The sequence below is a fragment of the Nestor notabilis genome, unplaced genomic scaffold (assembly GCF_000696875.1).
Source record: "Nestor notabilis isolate BGI_N333 unplaced genomic scaffold, ASM69687v1 scaffold16856, whole genome shotgun sequence".
Lineage (NCBI taxonomy): Eukaryota > Metazoa > Chordata > Aves > Psittaciformes > Psittacidae > Nestor > Nestor notabilis.
In genome coordinates, this window is record NW_009931665.1 from 13,132 (window position 1) to 15,122 (window position 1,991).

Genomic DNA, 1,991 nt, shown 5'->3' on the forward strand with positions numbered 1-1,991 from the left:
CCCCCCAGCCCGCCCCGCGGGCAAGCCCCAGCCACGGAAGCGGTTCCAGCTGCCTCCGTTCCGGCAGGCGCACTCCAGGGCGCAGTCGGGGCCATAGTATCCTGGGGGACAGGCTGCGGGAAGAGGAGAGCTCGCTGCTTCCCCTAGTCATGGTGCAGGCAGAGACCACAGCCAGCAGCACTGCTCATCCTATGCTTATTTTCAGGCTGGGAGAGGTGCTGCTGCTGCTGAAGAGCAGAGCCAGGTCCCAGAGGAAGCCCAGGTTCATGAGTGAGCTGATGGACACCCATGTCCACATACCTTGGCTGCAGCGGGAGCCACTCCAGCCAGAGGCACAGGAGCAGCCGTAGGGGTCTGGTAGGCAGAAGCTCAGCCCTCTGCAGCCCTGGGCTCTCTGGCATGTCTCCTGGCAATTGCGGCCAAACTGGCCTTCCCTGCAGGCTGGAAAAACAAGCGTGGTCTGCCCTCACCTGCTGTTCACCCATGCACTGCTGGCTCAGGTGGTCCAAGCCCCATATTGCCACCCTGAGCAAGCACGGGAGCCATGTCCTGATGAGAAGGTGGATGGTCCAGCCCTGCTCCAGAAACAGGGGCACTGTAGGCAGAGGAGCACTGGGGATGCACAGGGAATGCCTGGCCATGGTGTCCAGGTCTGGGTGCAGTGGGGCCCCCCGCATGTCCTGGGCACAGCTCCCACTGCTGGGAAGCCCAGCCCAGCACCTACCTCGCTCGCAGCGGGTGCCCATGAAGCCAGGAGGGCAGACACATTCACCAACATGGTCATGGCAGATGCCGCCGTTCAGACAGTCAGGACAGTCCTTTTCACAGGATGGTCCCCATTTCTTTGCAGGACAGGCTGCAGAGAGAGTGGGGCGGTCTGAGGGTGGCGCCAGGCACTGGGGTATGGCCGCCTGTCCCCATGGCCCAGGGAGCCAGGGCCCTGCTCACCTCTCACGATCAGGCGGTAGAAGGCACTCCACAGAGGGCTGTCCCCCATGAACGTGGCACTGTAGACACCGTTCTCGCTCACACTGACGTTGGGGAGTGTCAGAATGACGAGGTCGCCCCGCACCTCGCCACGGTCCGTGGTCTGGTAGTATGTGCCTAGAAGGGGACAGAGGGTGACCCAGGGCCCTCCTGCACCCCCAGGGCTGGCACCAGGCAGCAGCTGAGAGCAGCCCCAGCCCCTGGCCTGCTCTCGGGGCCACTTGCCATTTCTTTTCCACATAACGTCTGTCTGCTTCCTCTTGAGGACCCTGGCAGAGAAGGTGGCCGGCTCGGCGATGTTCACAGACTGCGTGGCCTTCACTGGGAAGAGGTGGGCTGTGGAGGAGGAGGAGGAGAAGCAGGCTGAGCAGTGGTCACCCCCAAGGGCACTTACACCCCAGGGCAGTGTCAGCACCCTCTGCCATGCCGAAATATAGCCCTGATGCAGCCCAGCACCCACCACCCATTTCTGCTCACCATTACATACCTCCCTGTACACCCCATGTGGGAGCTGGGACACCCTTGAGCCTCTGCAGGCTCCTCCAGCCACTGTGGGCAGACTCCAAGCAGTGGGACAGGGCACCCTACCCTCTGGCCAACCAGCGCCAGCCTGGTGTTGGATGCTGGCGGCAGCAGCCTGGGGAGGTGGCGCTGGGACAAATCCACGCAGTGCACCCTGCTTGCTTCTGTGTCAGGAGGTGCAGGGTGGTGGCAGGCAGTGACAGCATGTGCAGGTGAGGGGCAGGAAGGGAAGCAGGCTTGTAGAGGGCTGTGTGCCAGCCCACAGGACCAGTGGCCCTGTCATGGCTGTCTTCCTGATTTCCCAGGTGCTGGGGTGTGCAGCAGCAGTGAGCTCCCACAGTATTACTGTGAGTCAGCCAGAGCTCAGCTCTGAGCACAAATGGGGCTATAAATACATTAAGACCTGGGAAACCAAGCCCTGGGTGTGCCAGGAGAGACATAAAAGAGGGCACAGGCAGGCGCTGGCTCTCACACCCCGCCAT

At 62.4% G+C, this 1,991-nt stretch overlaps 1 protein-coding gene across 1 annotated transcript in view; it reads right to left on the minus strand.

Annotated features, from left to right (window-relative positions):
- TIE1 (tyrosine kinase with immunoglobulin-like and EGF-like domains 1) overlaps positions 1-1,991 on the minus strand; it is a 15,439-nt gene that overhangs the window by 6,996 nt on the left and 6,452 nt on the right. Inside the window, exons 4-8 of the mRNA XM_010016018.1 lie at positions 1,213-1,323; positions 949-1,104; positions 725-856; positions 301-441; positions 33-113 (exon numbers count right to left, since the gene is read on the minus strand). Coding sequence (XP_010014320.1) covers positions 33-113; positions 301-441; positions 725-856; positions 949-1,104; positions 1,213-1,323 — 621 coding nt within the window. The remainder of the gene's footprint in view (positions 1-32; positions 114-300; positions 442-724; positions 857-948; positions 1,105-1,212; positions 1,324-1,991) is intronic.